The sequence below is a fragment of the Rhincodon typus genome, chromosome 18 (assembly GCF_021869965.1).
Source record: "Rhincodon typus isolate 14 chromosome 18, sRhiTyp1.1, whole genome shotgun sequence".
Classification (NCBI taxonomy): Eukaryota; Metazoa; Chordata; class Chondrichthyes; order Orectolobiformes; family Rhincodontidae; genus Rhincodon; species Rhincodon typus.
In genome coordinates this window covers 44,375,472-44,400,749 of record NC_063349.1, presented here as the reverse complement: position 1 = coordinate 44,400,749, position 25,278 = coordinate 44,375,472, and the positions used below count along the sequence as shown (strand labels likewise).

The window sequence follows — 25,278 nt, the reverse complement described above, 5'->3', positions numbered from 1 at the left end:
TGGTGCTGGTGACAGGGCAATATTTAAAAGAATGTTTAATCAGACCAAAACACTAAACAGCTTGTTAGGTATATTAAAAATACTGAAATAAAATCTCAGAAATAATTTTCTGAACAGCTCTTGCACTATTCACAAGGACATGTAAGCTGTGTAACAGTTTTAGAATGTTTCACTGTGCTCTGTGTGAATTATTGTGTTGGTGTCTGCAAGGACCTTATAATTTCTTGGAATGAAGAAGTGAGAGGATGTGCTTCCTGCTTGTGAAAGTTTCTCTGGAGAAAATCAGGTCCGTTATGTTCCAGATGCACACATCTTGAAAGTAAAATGGAAGTTGCAGGCCTGGTTGATGGGGCGTTTACAGCAAGCGGTGTCTCTTCCTCTGCATTCTTGTTCACTTCTCTCATTCTCAGAATCAATGTTCTGTGTAAATATAGACTGGGAAAATCTATATTCACGATCTTTCTAAAGTGGATTTCAGGAACAAAGATTTCTTCAATCCAACACTTTGTTAACATAGCAACTCAAGGGGATTCAGGAGCAGAGGAACCTGAGTGTATATGTTCAAAAATAATTCAGAATAAAGGAGAGCAGTTAGAAAGCAAACAGCATCTTAGAGTTTATTAATGGAGGCATTGAGTCCAAGGAGCAAGGAGGTTTAGTTGAATTTGTATAACACATCAGTTTGGCTTCACCTGGGATATTGTGTTCAGTTTTGGGCACCATACTTGAGGAACGATGTGAAGATATTGGAGAGAGTGAAGAAAAGATTCATGAGAATGGAATGAGAAATTTAAGTTATGAAGGTAAGTTGAATAAAGATTGTTCCCTTGGATAAAAGAAGGCTGAGAGGAGATCTGATAGAGGTATTCAAAATGCTGAGAGATCTGGGCAGAGTAGATAGGGAGAAACTGTTCCCTCATGACAAGATCAAGAACAGGAGCATGCAGATTTAAAGTAATTGATAAAAGAAGCAAAAATGCTGAGGGCAGTCGTCTTCACTCAGTGATTAGGGTCTGGGATGCACTGCCTCAGAATGTGGTGGAAGCAGGTTCAGTTGAAGCATTCAAAATGATTTTGACTGTTCACTGAATTGGAAGAAATGCAGTATTATGAGGAGAAGGTCCCGAGGATGGTACTGTAAATTGCTGATTTGGAGAGCTAGTGCATACATTTTTAATCACTCATGAGACTTGGGCGTTGCTGGCTGACCAGCATTTATTGTCCATGATAGCACAAATGGTATCCTCCTGTGTTTGTAACAATTTTGTGATTCTTTCCCCATCAGATCTGGATTTCCATTTGTGCATTATTCCTAGAACGGGCATTGGCGTAAATTCCAGGTGGTGTTCTGATTATGCATTTAGATCAATTTGCAAAGGAGAGTTCACAATTGTTGAGGGCTACACCGTCTTCACCGACTGATTTCAAACAAAATCCCTTCATTCCCTCAAATATCTTAATTGTCCCTTTCAAAGTGTCACTGCTGCTCCCTGGGCAGTCCATTCCATAGCCTGTTTGAAGAGGGCACATCTTGCTTAGCTTTAAGCTCCAGTCCACATGCAGCAGAGCCTTTGGCATCAGCAGCATAATATTGGAGCTTCATTTATCAGTTACCTAAGGAATGTTGAATAATGTTGGCTGATCACTGTCTATGGAAACAGAAACAGTCGCAGCCATTTCACTTCCTGGGATTGCACTGTAAGGTTTAAATGATGAGTGCAGTGCACCAGTTAATGTAATGTAGTTGATTAGAAAGAGGATCTGATTGAAACTTATAGAATTTTGAAAGGCCTGGATAGACTGGACGTGGAGAAAGTGTTTTACCTAGTAGGAGAGATTAGGACCTGAGGAGACAACCTCAGTGAAGGAATGACCCTTTAGAACTAAGATGAGGAGTTGTTTCTTCAGCTGGAAAGTGGTGGGTCTGTGGAACGCATTGCCACACAAGGCTCTGGAGGCCAAGTCATTGAGTATATTTAAGACCGAGATAGATAGGTTCTTGATTGGTAAGGGGATCAAGTGTAACAGGGAGAAGGCAGGAGAATGGGGTTGAGAAACATTTCGGTTGTGATCAAATGGTGGAACAGACTCCATGGGTTGAATGCCCTAATTGTGTTCCTATATTTTATGGTCTTTTCTAGACCCAGTAGAACAACTACATGATGTTACCAGTCCCTGTGAGTCCTAAAAACAGCAATCGTATCACTTTTTGTCTCTTTGAATCATTTTCCTGTCCTAGCTGCTGCTGCACCAAAATCATTTCAGTTCTCAATCCTGCAGATTTGTTACTGCACACAAGGATGTCCTCTTTAACACTCGGATGTTTGCCATAGTGTATGCTCTGGCTCTGGCTTCACTCTACTGATTTAAACAATTCAGTAACTGGTTATAAATAGAGACTAAACATTAATTTAGAAAATTAAAAATAATCCTGTAGTATTTAGAAAAAGTAAATATACTTACGAGAAAGGGCAGTAGGATTTTGATCTGTGAAGTGGTGGGATATAAAAACTGAATAATTAAAATGCAGACCACTCTTATTGAAGCTCTGTCTTTCTGCAGGGATGAGAATACAAAGTCAGTGCTATTTCTTTGTGGATTTCTCATCGCTGTGCATGAGATGCACTTTTGTTTGTTCTGGTTTGCCCGTTAATGTTTGGTGCCAAGTGAATAAAAGATGCCATGTACCATAAAGAATAGGGATCAGCAAACTAAATTCCCAGAAGCATTTATTTTGTACATCAGCATTCCAACAGCTTACCATCACTACACTGTAGTGGAAACTCATTCCAGTATAACACTAATTTTAATGTTGCTTCTGATTCCACTGCTAGACTGAGGTGGAGCTTTGACTGAATATTAGACATGGCACATCTACAGGTAATGTTTGAGTATTTAAAGGTGCTTTTCCATGCTATTGGCAGGCCCTTGTTATGCACTGTTCTTTATGCAACATTTGAAGTGTATGTGGGTGATCAATGTAAATGAGCTGCAGTCACCAGCACTGGGTCTAGGTGCAGGAGCAGACATTTAAGACCAAGTAAAAGGCCCTTCTTAAAATAAATATTTTCTTGCCCTAAATGTTAAATTGTACCCTGTTGGTGTTTTAGGCTCAGTGGGAATGTAGTCCCTATGCAGTCCGGAGCTTAACCTAATTCAATTCCTATATAAACAATTCTCTCCAAACTGCCCTGTGCAATGGACTGGCAAAGCACTTGATTGTATCAAAGCCATCCAAGATAGCCCACTGTTATCTCTTTAAAGGAACTGAGGAGGGGGAATAATGCCAAAGACGCCTATGTTCCAAAAATTATATACTGTTTAAATTATTTACAGTCTTTGCGTTTAAGTTATGTGCTTTGCTCTTGCGTAGTTCCTCCCCTTGTTAGCATTGGCTAGAAACAATGGCTTGGATTGGCAACAGAGGTTTTGTATGACTCCAGAAGTCTGTGAGCAATGCTATAGCTTGTATCCGGTAAACAATTCCCTGAGAGTGAGCAATTCAGATAATAGACTTAGACTGCAATGTAAATAACTAAAGTATTTTTTTTCGAGCTGGGTGCCTACAAGGAATTGTTGCACATTTCAGTGAACAAATAGAATTGTTAATACATGATGCAAGGGAATTGCAATGTGATGTCAGAACTAATGAAGGTGATTGAAATTTGTCATGCAGAGTTAACCATCTTCCGTCTAACTTGATTATCTTGATTTTTGTTTCCCTGAGTTCTGGAAAATCGCAGGAAGATTAGCTTATTCCTCATTTCTGTGAAATTTTTAAATCAGCTTCAAAGCAATTCCTTTTATTCATAATTTTTGGGTCTGATCCCCAGAGAAAGTAATTACAGGCTATTGTCTTGACAGGATGCAATTTGTCCACTAAATCCATCTGTTAGCCTCTAGCTAAATCGCCCATTAATTCCACAAGTTACTTGGATTTTGACATATCTGAATGTTCAAAGCTGCTTGATGAGATTCTGTAGGATGTAGCTGTTGTTTGTTTCCCGCAGTTTCCAGTTGGCCTGCTCTGTTATATCACATTATCCCTGCTCCAGAACAGCGAATGAGCAGCTGTGTGAACCATTTTACGTTTAGTGGACTGAACGGATTCCAGCCTGTGCCTTAATGAGATGTACAGCTTGTTGTGTAATAGGATGTACATGAAGTGAGATGGAAAGTGTTTTGGTCTCCATTCCTGACAGTCTGGAAGCAGGGAATGATTGCTATGTATCTATGGTATACACCAGATTTTCCCAGTATGAGACCTCCAAACCCCTCTGTGAGCCTTGAGCTATGGAGATCTAGTGTGTGCAGGCAACCTGCCTGCAAATTCCAAGCCAATATGATTCTGTCAATGCCTTGCTATGATCCAGGGTGGGTGAGAAGGGAGATAAGGTGAGAGGAGCATTGTCTGACAGAGTCCCACTGCATCACTGAATGGTGCAGTATCCACCTGGTGTTTAACCAATCTGCTGTATTAGTTACCCTGGACGTACTGAGTTCAGTGATGTTGTTGCAGTGCACATATCACAGTGTTACACCTATCTGCTATGCACTATGGGAGGCTGGCCTCTAACTAACTTAGTTCCTTTTGGAAGTTTCAATTAACCTGTCAAACCACAGAAAGTATTATGTGTTTGAAACTAGTCTGTAGGAGGCACACTCAAACCCAGGATCTGCAGCAATCTTTTTTCTTAAATTCCATTCTGGCATGGGTGTCACTCGCTAGGCCAGCATTTGTTGTCTCTCGCTGGTTGTCCTTGATAACGTGGTGGTGATGAGCTATCTTCTTGAACTGCTGCAGCATATGTACTGTAGTTGGACTCTCAATGCTGCTAGGGAGGGAATTCTGGGTTTTTGACCCAGCTACAGTGAAGGATCATGATATATTTCCACTCAGGCTATTGTTGCATAAAATTGTCCCTTTTCATCAATATAGGTGAAGTCCTGAGCAGACTTTCCTCCTTATTTAGAAGCAAGTACTAGCAGCAGCTTTTAAATTGGGGGGGAAATATACGAGCTCTCCTGACAATAGGAGGATAAAGCAAATTTCCAAAGTAAGGACATGTTCAGAGATGGAGACAGTTCCATACATTTTAGTTTGTGCAGCATTTTGTCCTTGTAGTGTTTGCATTCCTGCTTTTCTGTTCTCTTTTTTTTTGAAAAGGAGTAATTTTCCACAGGAACCTTTGGAGGGTAGTTTTAGAAAAGGTTGAGGCAATGGGAACACATTGAGGCAGTGAATCTCTGCAAGTCAGTGACAGTGCGGCAAGAAAATTACAGAACGCAATGAGCCAGTGACAGGTGAATTTCAGTGAGCCTGCTTGGTGTGTGCGTCAGTGACCGCGTACTACAGCATGTGACCATGGGGTGAGCCATATGTCAGAATGCACAGCTCTTCAGATTTATCTCTTCAGAATGTCAACAACTTGTCTTGAGTTTATAAACACAGGAGGCCTGATTATTTGACAATTAAGTGTCTGCTGTATGTCAGACTCTATAACCATTTAGAAGTTGCACTAATTATCCTTTCATTAAGCATTGGATTAAACCTTCAATAAGACTGGATCCTTCCTGTGTTTTCGTGCTGCAGCTGGTGGTAATGTTGTATTTTTCTATGTCAGTGTTCAAGTGCTGCAATATGTGTCATAAGAATGTTTGTATCATATTAATAATTCTGCAGTTGCCAGGAATTTAAAATTCCTGAGAGATCTTTCTCATCATACATTTAATGAGCAATTTTCCTTCTTCAAAATGACAATCTTTCTCAGTTAAGAGATAACAAGGTGCAGAGCTGGATGAACACAGCAGGCCAAGCAGCATCAGAGGAGCAGGAAGGCTGATGTTTCGGGCCTAGACCCCCCTTCAGTTGTTGTGTTTACAAGAATATTGGCAGGGTTTGAATATTGCAGCTCCGAGGAAATCTGATAGCGAGAACAGAGGAGGTTGAGAGGGTGACGAAATGAGGGGTTTTGATAGAGTAGACACGGAATACCTGTCTTTTCCCTTTAGTTGAGAGGTCACTTGTCAGGGAGCACAGATTTAAGGTGATTGTAGAAGGATTAAGGAGACATGGAAATCTCCTAAAGCAGTGGATTGTGGGTATCTGGAATTCGCTGCCCAGTTTTGGTGATTAAGGGTGACATCCTCAAATCATTTAAAAGGGACCTGGATCTGTAACTGAAGAACTTGAACCTGCAAGGCTACAGACTAGATGCTGGAAAGGGGATTTAGAATTGGCAGCTGGCACAAACTTGATGGACTGAATGGCCTTTTTCTGTGCCGAAACTTTTCTGTGGTTTCTAACTAGATGCCTGACCACAGCAACTCTTGGTTAGGGCTCAGTAGAAACACTCAGGCTTCTTGTTACTGCATGTGGTGAAGATCAATGGATAGCAACATCCTGGAATTTACAGACATCAATAGAGAATGAGTATGAGTCCAGCTACAATGTTCCTTTGCAGCCAAATAACTGCAGGTAATGACCTTAAGAGACTTGCCTGTGAATAATAGACACTTGGGTGTGGTTCTGAAGAATAAGCCCTGCCTGTGGGACAGACACTTTAGGAGTGGGGAACAAAAAAATGGCAGTGAAAATGAGCAGAAAAGAACTCTCAGTTGGACTGATGGATCCTATTTAGCTACTCTTGTACTTGTCTCCAGGGAGCAGAGCCAGACAAAGTACTCTATATGCAGATGTTTCTAAGGGCAGTAGGTTGAAGCTGGATAAGGCTGTGGAGTGAGTGAATTTTCCCATTCTGTTTATCCTCGGTGCTAATCAGTTTTCACAGCATGTGGAGATAAGGAATAGTGGTAAGCTCAGTGGTAAGAGACTAGGGTCTGAACAAACCGGATCAGAACATTATTCCTATTTGCCCATGCTTTAATACTTGAAAATAAAATTCAGTCTCTTGTATAAAGGACGTTGGGACCAAGCTAAAACCCATTATTAAATTTTCACTCTGTTGCATGACCAATATTGCTCTTTTATGCAGTGAGATGTATATCAAATACTAATTACTAATCTTCACTCCACTTGTACCTTGTTCAGAGTTCAGATTTGTTTCTCAGTTTCTTTTTAAGCTTCTGCCCTGTATTTGCAAAGGTTGGAGTAGGTTTTTAGTTTGATTCATTCATGGGATGAGGGCATGTCTGGCTAGGCCAGCACTTATTACCCATCCCTAATTGCCCAGAAGGCAGTTAAGAGTCAGCCACGTTGCTATGGGTCTGGAGTCACATACAGGCCCGAATAGGTAAGGATATTAGTGAACCAGATGGGTTTTTCTGACAATCGACAATGAAGTCATGGTCATCATTAGACTCTTAATTCAAGATTTTTTTCTAAATTGAATTCAAATTCCGCCATCTGCTGTGGTGGGATTTGAACTCGGGTCCCCAGAACCTTACCAGGCTCTTTGGATTAACAGTCCAGCAATAATACTACTAGGCCATCGCCTCCCCCATTAGAATAGGGAAGTCTCATTTGTAGCTGTGCAAGGTGCTGGTGAGACCACAGCTGGAGTACAGTGAGCAGTTTTGGACCCCCTATATAGGGAAAAATGTCATTTCATTGGAGGCAGTTCAAAGAAGGTTGACTAGGATGATCCCTGGTACAGACGGGTTGTCTAATGAGCAAAGGTTAAACAGGTTGACTTATACTCGCTGGAGTTTAGAAGAATGAAATGTGATCTCATTGAAAATACAGGATTCTTAAGTGGCTTGACCGGACAAATGCCACAAGGGTGTTTCCCCTTGTGGGAGAGTCTAGGACCAGAGGGCATAGCCTCAAATAAAAGGGCACCAATTTAAGGTTGAGATGAGTAATTTCATCTCTGAGGGTTGAGTGTCTTTGGAATTTCTTGCCACAGAGAGCTGTGGGACAGAGTGCTTGTGTATATTTATAGCTGAGTCAGGTTCTTGATCAGTAGAGGTATAGAAATTTACAGCACAGAAGGAGGCCATTCGAACCATCATGTCTGCACCAGTTCCCGAAGAGCTACCAGCCCTATTTCCAGCCCTATTTCCAGCCCTATCTCTGTAGCCCTCTAAATTCATCCCTTTCAAATTTATATCCAGCTCTGTTTTGAAACCTTCTCTCGAACCTGTTTCCACCACTCACCCAGACAGCGCATTCCAAATCCTAACAATTCTGAGTAAAGAAGTTTCTCCTCATCTCACTCCTAGCTGTCATTCTGACAATCTTGAAATTGTGACCCCTAGTTACTGGAATACCAACTAGTGGAATCAGAGTAGGGGAATCGAGGGTGAAATGCTCAAAAGTGGAAGTGAGGAATGCCAGGGCAGCCATGATCTTATTGAATGACAGCGCAGGCTAGAGGGGCCAAATGACCTATTCCTGTTCCTATTTCTTATGGTCTCATTGTTCTCGATGCCAATATATCTTTCTCAAGATAAAGGTGCGAAAGCTGTTCATAGTACTTACTCCATGGAGTCATATAGCATGGAAACAGACCCTTTGGTCCAAATCATCTGTGCCAAGCAGATATCCCAATCTGACCTAGTCCCATTTGCCAGTATTTGGCCCATAGCCCTCTAAACACTTCCTATTCGTATACCCATCCAGATACCTTTTAAATGTTGTAATTGTACCAGCCTCCACCACTTCTTCTGGCATTCCATACACAGACCACCTTCTGCGTGGAAAAGTTGCCCCTTCGGTACTTTTTAAAATCTTTCCTCTCTCAAACTTAAACTTATGCTGTCTAGTTTTGGACTCCCTTACCTTTGGAAAAAGACCTTGGCTATTCACTTGATCCATGCCCCTCATGATTGTATAAACCTCTACAAGGTCATCGCTGAGTCTCTGATGCTCCAGGGAAAAAAATCCCTGGCCTATTCAGCCTCACCCTATAGCTCAACCCTCCAGTCCTGGCAACATCCTTGTAAATCTTTTCTATACCCTTTCAGGTTAACAACATCTTTCCTAGAGAAGAGCAACCAGAATTGCACACAGTATTCCAAAAGTGGCGTCACCAATGTCCTGTACAGCTGCAACATGACATCCCAACTCCTATACTCAATGCACTGACCAATGAAGGCAAGCATTTTGCGAAAAGGATAAATAGGGTGGTCACTAGGACTTTAAACTAGTGAGTTGGGGGGAAGGGAAAGGGAAAACAACAGGGAGTATGATGGTAAATAAAAAGGTAAGCAGCAGGTTAGCATGTGTGCAGGAGGGTTTAAGTTCAAGGCAGACTATGAAAGAAGCAAAAAGAAAGGATAACTCAGGAGATATTATTAGGGATGTTGGAAATCATGACGGTAAGAAAGCTAGCATAAAGGCACTTTACCTGAATGCTCGTAGTATTCGTAACAAGGTTGATGAGTTAACGGCACAAATCATCACGAATGAATATGATTTGGTAGCCATTACGGAGACATGGTTACAGGATGGTCACGACTGGGAGTTAAATATCCAAGGGTACCAGACTATTCGGAAGGACAGACAGGAAGGTAAGGGAGGTGGTGTAGCTCTGATGTTCAAGGATGCCATCAGGGCGGTGCTGAGAGATGATATAGGTTCTATGGAGAATGAGGTTGAATCCATTTGGGTGGAAATGAGAAATTCTAAGAGGGAAAAAGTCACTGATAGGCGTAGTCTGTAGGCCACCAAATAATAACGTCACATTGGGGCAGGCAATAAACAAAGAAATAACTAATGCCTGTAAAAAATGGTACGGCAATTATCGTGGGGGATTTTAACCTACATGTAGATTGGTCGAACCAGCTCAGTCAGGGTAGCCTTGTGGAGGAGTTCGTTGAGTGTATCCGTGATAGTTTTCTTGAACAGTATGTAATGGAACCAATGAGGGAGCAAGCTATCCTAGATCTGGTCCTGTGTAATGAGACAGGAATAATTAATGACCTCATAGTTAGGGATCTTCTTGGAAGGAGTGATCACAGTATGGTTGAATTTAGAATACAGATGGAGAGTGTGAAGATAAAATCCAATACCAGGGTCCTGTGCTTGAACAAGGGGAACTACAATAGAATGAGGGAGGACTTCACTAAAGTAAACTGGAAACAAAGATTTTATGGTGGGACAGTTGACGAGCAGTGGAGGACTTTCAAAGCAATCTTTCAAAGTGCTCAGCAAAAGTACATTCCAATGAAAAGGAAGGACTGTAAGAAAAGGGGTAATCTGACATGGGTGTCTAAAGAAATAAGGGAGGCTATCAAATTGAAAGAGAAGGCATACAAAGTGGCCAAAAACAGCATGAAACTAGAAGATTGGGAAAACTTTAAAGGTCAACAGAAAGCCACAAAAAGAGCTATAAAGAAAAGTAAGAAAGAACATGAGAAAAAACTAGCACAGAATATAAAGACAGATAGGAAAAGTTTCTATAAATATATAAAACGAAAAAGAGTGGCTAAAGTAAACTTTGGCCCTTTAGAGGATGAGAAGGGGAATTTAGTTATGGGATATGATGAAATGGCCGAGGCATTGAACAGGTATTTTGTATCGGTCTTCACAGTGGAGGACACTAATAACATGCCAGTAATTGACAAAGAGACGAAGGTAGGTGAGGACCTGGAAACAATCATTATTACGAAAGAGGTAGTGTTGGGCAAGCTAATGGAGCTAAGGATTGATAAGTCTCCTCGCCCTGATGGAATGCATCCCAGGGTACTAAAAGAGATGGTGGGAGAAATAGCAGGTGCACTGGCGGTAATTTTCCAAAATTCGCTGGACTCTGGGGCAGTCCCAGCAGATTGGAAAACAGCAAATGTGACGCCACTGTTTAAAAAGGGAAGTAGACAAAAGATGGGGAATTATAGACCGGTTAGCTTAACCTCTGTAGTGGGGAAGATGCTTGAGTCTATTATCAAGGAAGAAATAGCAAGGCATCTTGATAGAAATTGTCCCGTTGGGCAGACGCAGCATGGGTTCATGAAGGGCAGGTCATGCTTGACAAATCTTTTGGAATTCTATGAAGACATTATGAGCAAGGTGGACAATGGGGTCCCAGTGGATGTGGTGTACCTAGATTTCCAAAAGGCCTTTGACAAGGTGCGGCACAAGAGGCTACTGCATAAGATAAGGATGCATGGCGTTAAGGGTAAAGTATTAGCATGGATAGAGGATTGGTTGACTAACAGGAAGCAAAGAGTGGGGATAAATGAGTGCTATTCCAGCTGGCAGTCAGTGACTAGTGGTGTGCCTCAGGGATCGGTGTTGGGACCGCAATTATTTACAATTTATATAGATGATTTGGAGTTAGGGACCACGTGTAGGGTGTCAAAGTTTGCAGATGACACTGAGTGGCAAAGCAAAGTGTGCAGAGGACTGTGAAACTTTGCAGAGGAACATAGATACATTGAGTGAGTGGGCAAAGGTCTGGCAGATGGAATACAATGTAAATAAGTGTGAAGTCATACATTTTGGTAGGAGTAATAGTAAAAAGGATTATTACTTGAATGGTAAAAAGTTGCAGCATGCTGCTATGCAGAGAGACCTGGGTGTCCTGGTGCATGAATCACAGAAGGTAGGTCTGCAGGTACAACAAGTAATTAGGAAGGCAAATGGAATTTTGTCCTTCATTGCTAAAGGGATTGAAATTAAAAGCAGAGAGGTTATGTTGCAGCTGTACAAGGTGCTGGTGAGGCCACACCTGGAGTACTGTGTGCAGTTTTGGTCTCCTTACTTGAGAAAGGATGTATTGGCACTGGAGGGGGGCAAAGGAGGTTCACTAGGTTGATTCCGGAGTTGAGGGGGTTGGCTTATGAGGAGAGACTGAGTAGATTGGGATTATATTCATTGGAATTCAGAAGATTGAGGGGGGATCTTATAGAAATATATAAAATTATGAAGGGAATAGATAAGATAGAAGTAGAGAGGATGTTTCCACTGGCAGGTGAAGCTGGGACAAGAGGGCATCGCCTCAAGATTAGAGGGAGCAGATTTAGGACTGAACTGAGAAGGAATTTCTTCACCCAGAGGGTTGTTAATCTATGGAATTCCTTGCCCAGTGAAGTAGTTGACACTACTTCAGTAAATGTTTTTAAAAAAAAGGTAGATTTTTTTTGAACAATAAAGGAATTAAGGGATACGGTGAGAACGCGGGTAAGTGGATCTGAGTCCACGAAAGGATCAGCCATGATCTTATTGAATGACGGAGCAGGCTCGAAGGGCCAGACGGCCTACTCCTGCTCCTAGTTCTTATGTTCTTATGTGAGGAGAAGCCTTCTTCACCACCCTGTCTACCTATAACTCCACTTTCAAGGAACTGTGCACCTGTACCCCTAGGTTTCTTTGTTCAGCAACACTCCCCACAGCCCTACCATTAACTGTATACGTCCTGCCCTGGTTTGCCTTATCAAAATGCAACATCTCACACTTATCTAAACTCCATCTGCCACTCCATCTGCCACTCCTCAGCCCATTGACCCATCTGATCAAGGTCCCGTTGTAGCCTGAGGAAACCTTCTTTCTTCACTGCCCACTACTCCACCTATTTTGGTGTCATCTGCAAACTTACTAACCATACTGCCTATATTCACATGCAAATTATTTATATAAATGACGAAAAGCAGAGGACCCAGCACCAATCGTTGTGGTACACCACTGCTCACAGGCCTCCAGTCCAGAAAACAACCCTCTACCACCACCCTTTGTCTTCTACCTTCAAGACAATTTTGTATCCAATTAGCTAGCTCCCCCTGGATCCCATGTGACCTAACCTTACTAACCAGTCTACCAAGATGAATCTTGTCAAACACTTTGCTGAAGTCTATATAGACAATGTCTACCGCTGTACCTTCTTTGATCTTCTTTGTCATTTCAAAGAACTCCGTCAAGTTAGTGAGATGTGATTTCCTGTGCACAAAGCCATGTTGACTATCCCTAATCGATCCATGCCTTTCAAAATGCATGTAAATCCTATTCCTCAGAATCCCTTCCAACAATTCACCTGCCACTAATGTTAAGCTCATTGGTCTGTAGTTCCCTTGCTTTTCCTTACAGCCTTTCTTAAATTATGACACCACATTAGCCAGCTATGGTCCAATCAGTGCCTTGTGTAGTTTTAGTAAGACTTCCCTATTTTTATGTTCCATTTCCTTTGCAGGAAAGATCAACAGTCATTTGCCTTCCCTAATACCTGCTGAATTAGGATATTAGCTGATCCGTTCATGGGCATCCCCAAATAAATAATATTTAGCTCTTCTATTTTTCCTTCCAAAGTGCATAACCTCACATTTTCCCACATTATATTCCATGTGCCTAGTTTCTGCTCACTCACTCAACCTTTCTATACTGTATTCCTCTGTAGACTCTTTGTGTCATTCTCACTATTTACCTTCCCACTTATTTTTGTCTCATGGTCATTCAAAATCTGTCCCTGTACGAAATAAACTCCCTTTTGAGCAAGATGGCTAACTGCAGATCGCGTCTTCACACTGAGCTTTCAAAATACTTGATCCTCATCTCGTACAAATTGCTGAAACATGCACAAGTCATCATCTGTGAACTCCCAGACTGGCCAGTAAGACAGTACCAGTTTGCACCATTGTATCATATAAATACATCATTGTGCATTCTCAGCTGAAATAATTTGCAAAATAGAATTTGTTGAGGTTGGTTGGCTCGCCGAGCTGGTTTCTTGTTTCACAGGCTTGGTAATGTCCTCAGTGCAGCCTCCGATGAAGCGTCAGTGTGTTTTCCCGCCTGGTTTTTACACTCTGGGGTCCGTTGAGATGGATTGCCTCACTTCCGGTTTTCCTTCGTAGTGGAATGTATATGGGGTTGAGTTCAATGTGTTTATTAATAGCATGCTTCGTGGAGTGCCATGCTTCCAGGAACCAACACACTCTGATTCTACAGCCTCCCTAAAGTGCACAAGCCGGAAGTCCCCCTCAGACCCATAGTCTCCCTACCAGGCACTCCATCGCACAGATTAGCCAAAGAACTACAAAGAAGACTTGGGCACCTAGTCAACAAGTCACCCCACTCTATCGACTCAGCCCAAGAATTCCTCAACTCCATCAAAGACATAAAGATAGAGAACGAAGAGACCATAATATCATTTGATGTCACTGCCCTGTTCACATCAATAGACATACCACTAGCAAGGGAAACAATGACAACACTACTAGAACAAGAGCATGACCCCAGTGAAACCATCTCCAAGAACAACAAGTTCAAACTATTGGACCTATGCCTCACCACCCACTTCACTTTCAACGGCCAAACATACGAGCAAATCAATGGGACACCCATGGGATCACCTATCTCCGGACTCATAGCAGAAGCAGTGATGCAAAGACTAGAAAGGACTGCTCTTCTGCAAATCTAACCAAAACACTATGTAGACGACACCTTTGTCATCGTTAAACGGACCAAATTAGAGGAGACACACAAACTTATAAAGAACGCCCTCACCGGAATAAAATTCACCAGAGAGGAGGAGAGGAACAAACAGCTCCCGTTCCTGGACGTCATGGTAGAACGCAAGACAAATGGGGAACTGCAAATGAAAGTACACCGAAAAACCACACAGAGACCAGGTACTGAACTTCAATAGTAACCATCCCAGCACACACAAACGAAGCTGCATGCGAACACTATTTAAAAGGGGAACAACACACAGCAGCAACATGGCACTACGCCAAGAGGAAGAAGAATACCTCTTCCAGGTTTTCAAGGATAATGGGTGTCAAAAGATGCCTACACGAACAGCATCAGAAAGAGACTACACACCCTGACACACTCATCACACTACCCTATATCAGGAACACGTCGGAACTCCCCACAAGACTCCTACGACTGCTGGGCATCAGACTGGCATGCAAGCCCACATCAACCCTACGACAGCTGCTCACCCGAACTAAAGACCCACTCCCCGCCATGGACAGGACCAATGTCATCTACACGATCCCCTGCAGAGGCTGCGAGAAACACTGCATCGGACAAACAGGAAGGAAACTAACAGCAAGAGTACATGAACACCAACTGGCTACAAAAAGACACGACCAATACTCTCTCATCTCAATCCATGTGGACAAGGAGAACCACCACTTCGACTGGGACAACACCAAGATCTTGGGACAGGCTATACAGAGACAGGCACGAGAATTCCTAGAAGCATGGCACTCCACGAAGCATGCTATTATAAACACATTGAACTCAACCCCATATACATTCCACTACGAAGGAAAACTGGAAGTGAAGCAATCCATCTCAACGGACCCCAGAGTTTAAAAATCAGGTGGGAAAACACACCGACGCTTCATCGGAAGCTGCACTGAGGCATGGTAACAAAACGTCTGCGAAACAAGAAACCAGCTCGGCAAGTCAAACAACCTCAACATCCACAACCTGAACTACAAATCTACTCCAAAACTTTAAATAGAATATATCTCTAAATATAGCATGGAGGCTAACATATTATCCCTGTACGGTGCAATAAATTACTTTTTTTTACCTCTTTAAAAAGAATCTCATCTATATTTTTAAATTGGTCAGGCAGGAGTTAGATGGTGGAAGGAGCTGCAAAGTCCCTGCACCTACCAGTATCTGGCAGTAGATGGAGGGCATCAGTAAAGTTCAAAACCAGTTGAGAAGGTACCAGCTTCATAGCAAATGCCCCATGCAAAAGCCAAAGGTGAGGGCATGGGGAGGAAGCAAGACCAGGCAGGGGTGGGGAGGTTGGCACACTGGGAGGTGAGGCCACACTGGTGGGAGGGAATGACATTAAACCAGAACTGTAAATCTAATGCAAACAAGTGCTGTTGAAGCACAATTAAGTGGGACACTTAAAGCAAGGACTTCCTGTTTTCAATCAGTCCTGAATCCAAAATTGGCTTTAACTGATGGGCTGCCTTTATCATTTGATTTTGATTCTAGTTTGAATGACATCCCTCCGTATCCCAGCTGATATTCTTTAACAAAAAGAAAGAAAGGAATTGTACTTGACTGTCTCATTCTTTTAAAGTCACTGAAGACAGCTTGTTGGATCTGTTGTAAGGTTTCTGCCTGCATAAAATGTTACGTGGTCTGCCTCCTGAGTAGGTGGTGTTGGTGATCTTCCTTCTTGAATCACTGCAGCGGATCCTGGGGTATTGGAACTACCTCTCAAACAGCACTGTGAAAACTTGAATTGCAGTAGTTTGAGAAGACGCACCCCCTTCCTATTTTCGCATTGAGATTTTACAGGGTCCTTATACACGGTAATCTGATGTAAGTTAGTGGGGTCTATGAATATGGTAATCTGATGTAGGTTTACAACATCTGTGCGTGCTATAATCCGATGCAGTTTTACAGGGTCATGTGCACGGTAATCTACGTTTTTATCCTAAGGGTTTGAATTTTGTTTGTGTAATTACTATTCTTATGCATTTAATTGTTTTTCTTTCAGGTGCAGACTGTCTGCTGGCATCCATTCGAAGCACAGACGCTTCTCTCAGGATCATTTGACAAGTGAGAGTTTGGCATCTGCTTCATTTTCCTAAATTGTACCCTTGCCTCTGTAGACTGGATTATGTCTAATGCACCAAGATAAGCACCACCTCATGTTTGCAGTCTCATTCGCACGTTTCATGGCACAAAGAATCTCTACCTCTGTAACTTCCTCCAGACCAATACTGGTTGTATGGTATAATATATACCATATGTTGTCTGTATGGTGTATTATAGACCCGCCTATCCTGGGGTAGGGGTGATGATCCGAACTGGCCTGTCCCGGGGGTGGGGGGGGATCTGACCTATGGCAGATGGTGATGTTTGAATTTGGTAAAGTCTTGAATTCAAAGCTGGCTAAATGACCAAAGCGTAAACACCCTTTGTTTTCAAGAAATGCCATCTGATTCAGAATTAAATCTATCATCCTTGTATGTGGTTGATTATCCTGCAAAATGGGAGAACAAACCCACTAGGGATGGGCAATGCTGGCTTAGCCAGTGTTGCTCAAATCCCATGAATTAATTTTTAAAATGATGTAACTTTTTCTGGGGGTCATAATAATTGTCTACTCATTTCTCACTCCCCCACGTGGCCCACAGAGAGGTGTATGGTGTTGGTAGCTGAGAGCTGCACTTTGGTGTGAATCAGTTGTGATCTGAATGGTCTTGGGTATCTCTGAGAGTATCAGGCTGACTGATATCACGTGAAGCCAAGACTGAAACTTTCCTTCAATCTGATGGTATTGACTGTAACATCTTGGATACCTACAGGTCAGCCAGACTGTATGACTGCCGGAATCCAAAGGAGAACTGTCGCACTTGGAGATTCAGTGGGGAGGTTGAACGCGTGAAGTGGAATCATTTTTCACCATGTAACTTCCTGGTGAGTTTTATTCTGGGTACAGGCTGGGTCATTGGTGATAGAGAATAGAGAATAGAAACCCTAATTCAATCCAACTGATTTATAGAGTCATACACGTGTACAGCATTGAAACAGATTCTTTGGTCCAACTCATCCACGCCGACCAGATATCCTAAATAAATCTAGTCCCATTTTCAGCATTTGGCCCAAATTCCTCTAAACGCTTCCTATTCATATACCTATCCAGATGCCTTTTAAATGTTGTAATTGTACCAGCCTCCAGCACTTCCTCTGGCAGCTCATTCCATGCAAACAACGCCCTCTGCTTGAAAAAGTTGCCCCGTAGGTCCCTTTTAAATCGTTCCCCTCTCACCTTAAACCTATGCCATCTAGTTTTAGAATCCTCTGTCCTGGGAAAAAGACCTTGGTTATTCACCCTGTCCATGACTTCCATGATTTTATAAACCTCTATAAGGTCACCCCTCAGCCTCCGATGCTTCAGGGGAAAAAGCCCCAGCCTATACAGCCTCTTCCTATAGCTGAAACCCTCCAACCCCAGCAACAACCTTGGAAATCTTTTCTGAACCCTTTCAAGTTTAACAACATCTTTCCTATAGCAGGGAGACTAAAATTGAATGCAGAATTCCAAATGTGGTATAACCAATGTCCTGTGCAGCTGCAATATGACCTCCCAACTTCTACACTCCATGTACTGACCAATAAAGGCAAGCATACCAAATGCCGCCTTCACCATTCCTGTCTGCATGAGACTCCACTTTCGAAGAGCTATGATTTGATGTACTGCCCCCACCTGGATACAGATGAGTAAAGGTGTAGCTAGACTGCAGACTATGACTCCTTGGAGCAGGAAGAGGAGGAGGGAAATATCATCTGATATTGTAGGGGATGTAGTGACGAGCAGGACAGACAGCATCCTGTGTTAGCAGGATTGAGAGGCCCATGTGGTTTGCTGCTTTCGTGGTGCTAGGGTGAAGGATAGTGGAGGGGATTGTAATCCCTGTGGAGACTGGCTGACAACAGTAGAGGAGGGTGGAAGCAATCTGGTTTGGAGAGTATTGGGAATCACCTGCTGAATCACAAGACAGGGTGAAACCTCGACAAATCAGCTGCAGCCTTTTAACCAGGCAACTAAAGTAGTGAACAGGGGAATGCCTGGGGGTGTTATTCATTTGGACTTCTTGTAGGCATTTGATAAATTCCCTCGAGACTGTTCTCGAAAGCTGAAGATCACGGAATTAAAGACAATTTTGTCTGGGTTTAGCAGTTGATTGAGTGACAGGAAAGGAGAGTCAGGATAATATCTTGCAATGTTCCCTCTAATTCAGCAGGTGATTCCCAATACTCTCCAAACCAGATTGCTTCCACCCTCCTCTACTGTTGTCAGCCAGTCTCCACAGGGATTACAATCCCCTCCACTATCCTTCACCCTAGCACCACGAAAGCAGCAAACCACATGGGCCTCTCAATCCTGCTAACACAGGATGCTGTCTGTCCTGCTCGTCACTACATCCCCTACAATATCAGATGATATTTCCCTCCTCCTCTTCCTGCTCCAAGGAGTCATAGTCTGCAGTCTAGCTACACCTTTACTCATCTGTATCCAGGTGGGGGCAGTACATCAAATCATAGCTCTTCGAAAGTGGAGTCTCATGCAGACAGGAATGGTGAAGGCGGCATTTGGTATGCTTGCCTTTATTGGTCAGTACATGGAGTGTAGAAGTTGGGAGGTCATATTGCAGCTGCACAGGACATTGGTTATACCACATTTGGAATTCTGCATTCAATTTTAGTCTCCCTGCTATAGGAAAGATGTTGTTAAACTTGAAAGGGTTCAGAAAAGATTTCCAAGGTTGTTGCTGGGGTTGGAGGGTTTCAGCTATAGGAAGAGGCTGTATAGGCTGGGGCTTTTTCCCCTGAAGCATCGGAGGCTGAGGGGTGACCTTATAGAGGTTTATAAAATCATGGAAGTCATGGACAGGGTGAATAACCAAGGTCTTTTTCCCAGGACAGAGGATTCTAAAACTAGATGGCATAGGTTTAAGGTGAGAGGGGAACGATTTAAAAGGGACCTACGGGGCAACTTTTTCAAGCAGAGGGCGTTGTTTGCATGGAATGAGCTGCCAGAGGAAGTGCTGGAGGCTGGTACAATTACAACATTTAAAAGGCATCTGGATAGGTATATGAATAGGAAGCGTTTAGAGGAATTTGGGCCAAATGCTGAAAATGGGACTAGATTTATTTAGGATATCTGGTCGGCGTGGATGAGTTGGACCAAAGAATCTGTTTCAATGCTCTTGGAATTTCCATGCACTCCAATCAGCATGCCGAGCATTGAAATCTGGTTTCGGAAGCTGCAGCTGGGCATGGACCTCGGGGAACATATATGTGCAGTCTCCTAACTTCTTGGGATGTGGCAAAGGCTTCGTGTAAGGAGCCTCAACTATTCAATGCATTGATGATTGAGATGGGGATGGAGAACCGCACATCCAGTTTTACCAGTACCATCAGGATAGAGACAGCAGCATGAGCAATGTACTTAGAAGCATAAAGTTGAGATATTGATAGGCCAAAATTATAACAAATGGATTTTGTTGTAGGCAGGTGTGGGCTATCCACTTTGGATTTCAAAGGAAAATACCGGGTGCTTTCTACATGGTGAGAGCGGAGGTCCAGAGAGATTTATGGGTCATGATTCAGCTGTACGCAATCCTGCTAGACCACAGCTGAGGTTCTACAAGTAGTTCTGGGCGTCACACTTTACAAAGTCTATATTTCCCTTTGATCAGCAAAATGTACATTCACTGGAATGATACCTCCATTCCAAAGACTGACTAACCAGGAGAGATCTCATACATTGTCGTTGTAGTCCCTGGAATCTAGAAACATTCAATGGTGAATTGATCAGAATATTCAAAATATTAAGAGGTACTGGCAGGGTAGATATAGCGAAACTATTTTCTACTGGTTCGGGAAATCTAAGGCTGGGGGCCATTGTCTAAAAATTAAACCTGGCCATTTGGAAGTACAATTAGGAAATGTTTCTACACAGAGATAGAAGTTTGCAACTTCTCTGCATACGGCACTTGCTGCCGGATCAATTGTTAATTTTAAACCTGAGATTGATCAATCCTTGTTATTGCAAAGGTATAAATGGATAAAAAGCAAAGGTGGATATATGGAGTTACGTCCCATATCAGTCATGATTTAACTGGATGGCAGAACAGGTTTGAAGGGCTGAACAACCTCTTGTGTTCCTGGCAAGATGACCCAGTTTCTGAGGGAGCACTGCTTTTGAAAGCAAGAGAGTTGTTGGGATTTTACAGCTCAGAGTTTGACAGTTTGGTTGCCGAGTTTGCTGATGAATTCCAGAAAGGAATATTTAAGAAATTTTGAGATAGTGGGAAGAAGGGTCCAGACCTGAAACGTCAGCCTTCCTGCTCCTCTGATGCTGCTTGGCCTGCTGTGTTCATCCAGCTCTACACCTTGGTATTTAAGAAATTTTAATCTCTTTTGATTGAAGGTTAACGCTAACTGTGGATCTTTCAGGCCAGCACAGAGGACGGTTTTGTGTACTGTTTGGATGCTCGTTCAGATAAACCACTTTTCACGCTGAAAGCTCATGATGGAGAAGTAACAGGTAAGAAACAATTTATTAACTAATCACAATTCAGAAACCACGCAATCTGTTTCTTTGCTCTATTGGCTCTGACTTCCAAACCGTGCGACAGAATTTGTTCTCAGCTGATTTCATCTTTTCACTGTTATTTTGACTAGATCATTTCAAACTTGAGTAAATGCAAGTTTTTTACTTGATAATGGTCTGTATCATTGAGTTCTTGAGTGGGGTTCTAAAGACTAATGGGAACAGTTTGGCGCAAGCCATCCAAATTAAATATCAGTACTTATCACTTTGGAGTGATTAGCTGTAGTAGAGTCTAATTATTAATCCAACATGTCCTAATCCAGATTGATTGATCCATATAAGACACGGGTGAGGCCACATATGGAGATATGTGTCCAGTTTTGGTCACCTCATTACAGGAAGGACATAATTGGTCCAGCGACAAGACAGGAGATTTACAAGGATGTTGCCAAAACGTGACTGCATCTGTGAGGAAAGATTTGATAAGGTAGAGTTGTTTTTCGTAGAACAGAGGAGGCTCGGGAGTGACTTAATTCAGATGTACGATGTAATAAGGGGCTTGGACACAATGGACAGGGAAAACCTGTTCTTCCTCTCAGCAGAGAGTTCATTTACCAGGGGCCACAGAGTTAAGATGATTGATAGAAGGATTAGAGAGGACATGAAAATCTGTTTCATGCAGGAGGTAGTGGCTGTGTGGAATTCATAATCTAATTTAATTCAAGCAGAAATCTCAACTTATTTAAAAACATCCTGAATCTGCACCTGAAGTACACAAAACCCTAAGAAATAGGAACAGGAGTAGGCCATTTGGCCCCTCAAGCCTGCTCAACCATTCAATAGGATCATGGCTGATCTGATGTTTCTCCTGCCTACTTTCCTGCCCTTTCCCTGTAACCCTTGATTTCCCCATCTGTAACTGTCCACCATCTACAAAATGCAGGTCAGCTGCAACTGCATACCAGAAACTGGATGTCATCCAGGACAAAGGAGCCCGCTTGATGGGCTGCACAGCCTCAAATATTCACTCACTCGACTGCCAATGTTCAGTACAGCAGTCTGTACAATCTACATAATGCACTGTAGAAATTCACCAAGACTCCTTAGATAGCATCTTCTAAACGTTGGGCTACTACTGTTTAGAAGGATGGGGGCAGCACGTACAGGGGAACACCACCACATGTAAAGTCCCCTCCAAGTCTCTCACTATTCTGACTCAGTAATATACTAACATTTCTTCAGTGATGCTGGGTCAAAATCCTGGAACTTCCTCCTTAACCACATTGTGGGAGTACTGACAGCAAAGGCATTGCAGCGGGTCAAGAAGGCAGCTTTTCCCAAAGCTCTTCTCAATCTTATCAATAGCAAGCAGCACCTACGCCCCTGAATGGAGCAAAAGAAGACCTCCATTAAATTTTCCTCCCTTCCTTCAGTCTTCTCTATTGTGAACAACTTTGAAGTCAGAGTCACTGTTGCATAGCTGAATCTAGTCACGAATTTGAGCCCTGTAATTCAAAGAACGAGCAACGACTGATGTTATCACGATAAGTTGTTTAAGACACTGGAGCAGCTCATTCTTCTGGCTTCTGTGCAATTTTACACCACTAACCCGTGTCACAAACGGATTCAGAAGGGGAGGGGTGGTTAAAGTCCCATCTAATGCTTCAGACAGTGCAGCATTCCTGCTAACAGAACAGTGTTATTAATATTGTAGTACAATGTCAGCCCAGGCCAGTCCTCTCAATATGATGTGTGTGGCTAAGATTTGAGAGGGTGCCCTTGTCCCACAGCATGTTAAAGTGTATGTTTTTGACTTGGCACCTCACGACCACAATCTGCTGCAGGCACAGATTTACACGTGTATAGAGCAAAGAAGTGTGATGGAAGTCAGTAAAATTTAGGAAATTGTAACCATACACATATTGTGCTAGGTTTGGTGCAGACTCTCTTATACAACAGGGTGTTGTCAGTGCCAGTCATGGTGCTGTGCCCATTGGCAAAACCGATCTGGAGCTAAGGTGCCACAGTAAAAAAAAAACAACATAGAAGAACAGTGACCAAATATCTTCAAATTCTTGACTAAATTTCCTGCTCAGGCACTTAAGCTGTAGCCTGGCAGAGACCCTGGTATTAATGGACGTTTAGTTTATGTGAACAGGATTGGCATCCAGCCCTGGCCATGGCCCTATACCCAACTCTGGGTACCCAACTGTAGGCTTTGCCAAGTTATTGTTACTGTGCGTCATCCGATGGGATCTGATGAGGTAGGCAAGATTTTATGATGTTAGAGTCTCTATTCAATTCTGATTGGTAAAGCATGTGTTTGAATTTTCCTTTAGGTAGCAATCCTCTATCTGTATTTGTATGAGTTACTGTTGCTTTGCAAATTGTGCTCCATGTCCCCTCTGGAGGTCAGGCAGGTAAATGAAGTTAAGGTGCAGAACAGCCATGTTCAGACTGAATAGGCCTGTTCTTGTGTACTTAATTTCCCTCTCTGTATTCCGAAGAGTTACTCCAAGACCTGATTGCTGGCAACAGCATTTGATAAACCACCTTAGTTTCAAACTCGATTTGTTTCTTCAGGTTTGGAGCTCAGTAGCCAAATCCAAGGCTGCCTGGTAACATCGTCTTCTGATAAACACGTGAAGGTTTGGGACATTTTGGGGAATAAGCCCAGCTTGGTGCATTCCAGGGATATGAAAATGGTAAGTGACTGAAAAGCTGAGAGGAATAAGCTTGAAGGGAAGAACCAGCACAAAACCTTTGGTAATCTGGTCAATGTCTGAATGATAAAAGGAAGTGTCTGCAGCCGATTGATCTTCTGCAGTCCCCAGTACAATATAAATGCAGACTATTTTTCCCTTCTATAGAATGACCCCCTCACAGGTCAAAACTATCAACCTGTGTGGATGTTTTATGAGATAGCAAAAACTGCAGATGCTGGAGTCCGAGTCAATACGGTGTGGAGCTGGAGGAACACAACAGGTCAGGCAGCATTAGAGGAGCAGGAAAGTCGACATTTCAGGTTGGGATCCTTCATCAGGACTGATCCATCCTGATAAAGGGTTTAAACCAAAACGTTGACTTTCCTGCTCCTCTGCTACCTGACCTCCTGTGTTCCTCCAGCTCCACACTGTGTTGACTCTGAATTGGACGTTTCATGATGCACCTCTGTGGCCATCACTTCCTGAGATGGGGCTTGAACCCTGACCTTCTAGAACACCTGCCCTAATCTTTCCCCAGTTAGTATCAGTTGTTCTTAGTCACAAATAGAGGATGCACATATACACACTTGTTTCGCACATTGGCATCCTTCATAGCAGTTCGAATGTTGACAGTGCCTGTTGTTCGAGTGCGTTAACTGAGTGTCAGTGTGTTGCTGCAGCTATAGATTAAAAGCTGTTAATCAGTTGGTGAACTGTATATTTATTTTGCAGCTTGTTTTCTTGATGGAGGGGGTTATTTCAAACTTTACAGTTTGATATTAGTGTGTCTCTCAGTCCCAGTACAATAAGATCCCAGTCTCTGCTCCTGGTGCAACTTGTAATGATGGTGAGACAGCAAACACTGCTCTGGCGAGGTTCAGAGATAGTGCTGGGCAAGTGCTGAGTGAGAGAGAGCTTGGGGGCATGTGAGGATACTTTTGAGTTATTGAACTAACTTGCACTGTAGTTTCAATCCTATGACATTGCCCCTTTCTGTTGCAGGGTGTGGTGTTTTGTGCAGCTTGTTGTCCAGACTCTCCATTTCTCTATTGTTTTGGAGGTCAGAAGGGAGGTCTGCGCATGTGGGACATCAGCAGCGTCTCTGCAGGTAATGGCTGGCACTGATCACCTCTGCTTTCTGAATACTAGCACCTCACTGGCATAAACTGAGCACGTTTGTGTAGCATGTTCTTGATCAAATAGACAAACATTTGAAGATCATTCCTGCAGTTGGGAGATGAGTGACAATGAGACGTTATTTTAATAGTCATTGAGTAATGAGTGAAGTTAAGAAAGGTGAAGGGTCATCGTGGCACTGAATCTTTTACCACAGGTAGTGATTGACACAGAAGTTGTTGTATCTTTGAAGGGAAATTTGTAAAATTATTTGAATTAGAGGAAGACGTGAGTGTGGGTAAATGGTGAGGTCACATTTCAGTTGTTCCAGCAGAGAGGCAGTGCAGACTCAATAGGCTGAATGGTCGTCTTTTACCTCATAAACTTTGGCTCAGTAGATCATTTTATTAAAAAGTAGCAAACTTTTAATCTTCCATGGGATATGGGTGTGCTGGTCTTATTGCCTGTCTCTACCAGCTCTTGAGAAGGAGGTTGTGAGCTGCTGCTATCAT

The 25,278-nt window shown here is 42.7% G+C and overlaps 1 protein-coding gene across 1 annotated transcript in view; it reads left to right on the top strand.

The window, feature by feature from the left end:
• The window catches only part of pwp1 (PWP1 homolog, endonuclein), a 42,023-nt gene that overhangs the window by 14,780 nt on the left and 1,965 nt on the right, over positions 1–25,278 (top strand). The window contains exons 10-14 of the mRNA XM_048607965.1: positions 16,377–16,438; positions 17,191–17,302; positions 20,849–20,939; positions 23,529–23,650; positions 24,653–24,758. Of these exons, the coding sequence (XP_048463922.1) occupies positions 16,377–16,438; positions 17,191–17,302; positions 20,849–20,939; positions 23,529–23,650; positions 24,653–24,758 (493 nt within the window). The remainder of the gene's footprint in view (positions 1–16,376; positions 16,439–17,190; positions 17,303–20,848; positions 20,940–23,528; positions 23,651–24,652; positions 24,759–25,278) is intronic.